At 41.8% G+C, this 347-nt stretch overlaps 1 protein-coding gene across 2 annotated transcripts in view; it reads right to left on the reverse strand.

The window, feature by feature from the left end:
• The window catches only part of LOC119592479 (LIM domain kinase 1-like), a 23,518-nt gene extending 23,349 nt beyond the window's left edge, over positions 1-169 (reverse strand). Inside the window, exon 1 of one of the 2 annotated variants that reach the window (XM_037941308.1) lies at positions 3-169. In XM_037941308.1, coding sequence (XP_037797236.1) covers positions 3-123 — 121 coding nt within the window. In that variant the 5' untranslated portion in view covers positions 124-169. The remainder of the gene's footprint in view (positions 1-2) is intronic. The other variant, XM_037941309.1, reaches the window with a different exon arrangement.
• Positions 170-347: the final 178 nt, after the last annotated feature.

Below are 347 nucleotides of genomic sequence, written 5' to 3' on the forward strand. Positions count from 1 at the left end.
ACCTTCTCTTAAAAGAAGAACAACAACACTCCCATGGTAACGGATTTCTCGTCCTACGAGGACTTTTTCTGCCAAGTACATGGCGTAAACATACACAGCACAGTTGAGCAGTATTAACAACATGGAACTGCTGTAGTCCGGCTAATGCAGAACTGTGTAAAGCTATATATCATTAAAACAACACATGTATTGTAGTCTAACAAAAAGCATGACTCATGGAGGAAACACTTGTGCCCATTCTGAGAAACGATTGTGTATATATATCTGCGCGATTGAAATCCTCTGCCTACTCACTATTCCCCAGGCATGTCTACAAACAGTATTTTTGCGTACATGTGCGCGCGCAC

This window comes from Penaeus monodon, chromosome 30 (genome assembly GCF_015228065.2).
Source record: "Penaeus monodon isolate SGIC_2016 chromosome 30, NSTDA_Pmon_1, whole genome shotgun sequence".
NCBI lineage: Eukaryota > Metazoa > Arthropoda > Malacostraca > Decapoda > Penaeidae > Penaeus > Penaeus monodon.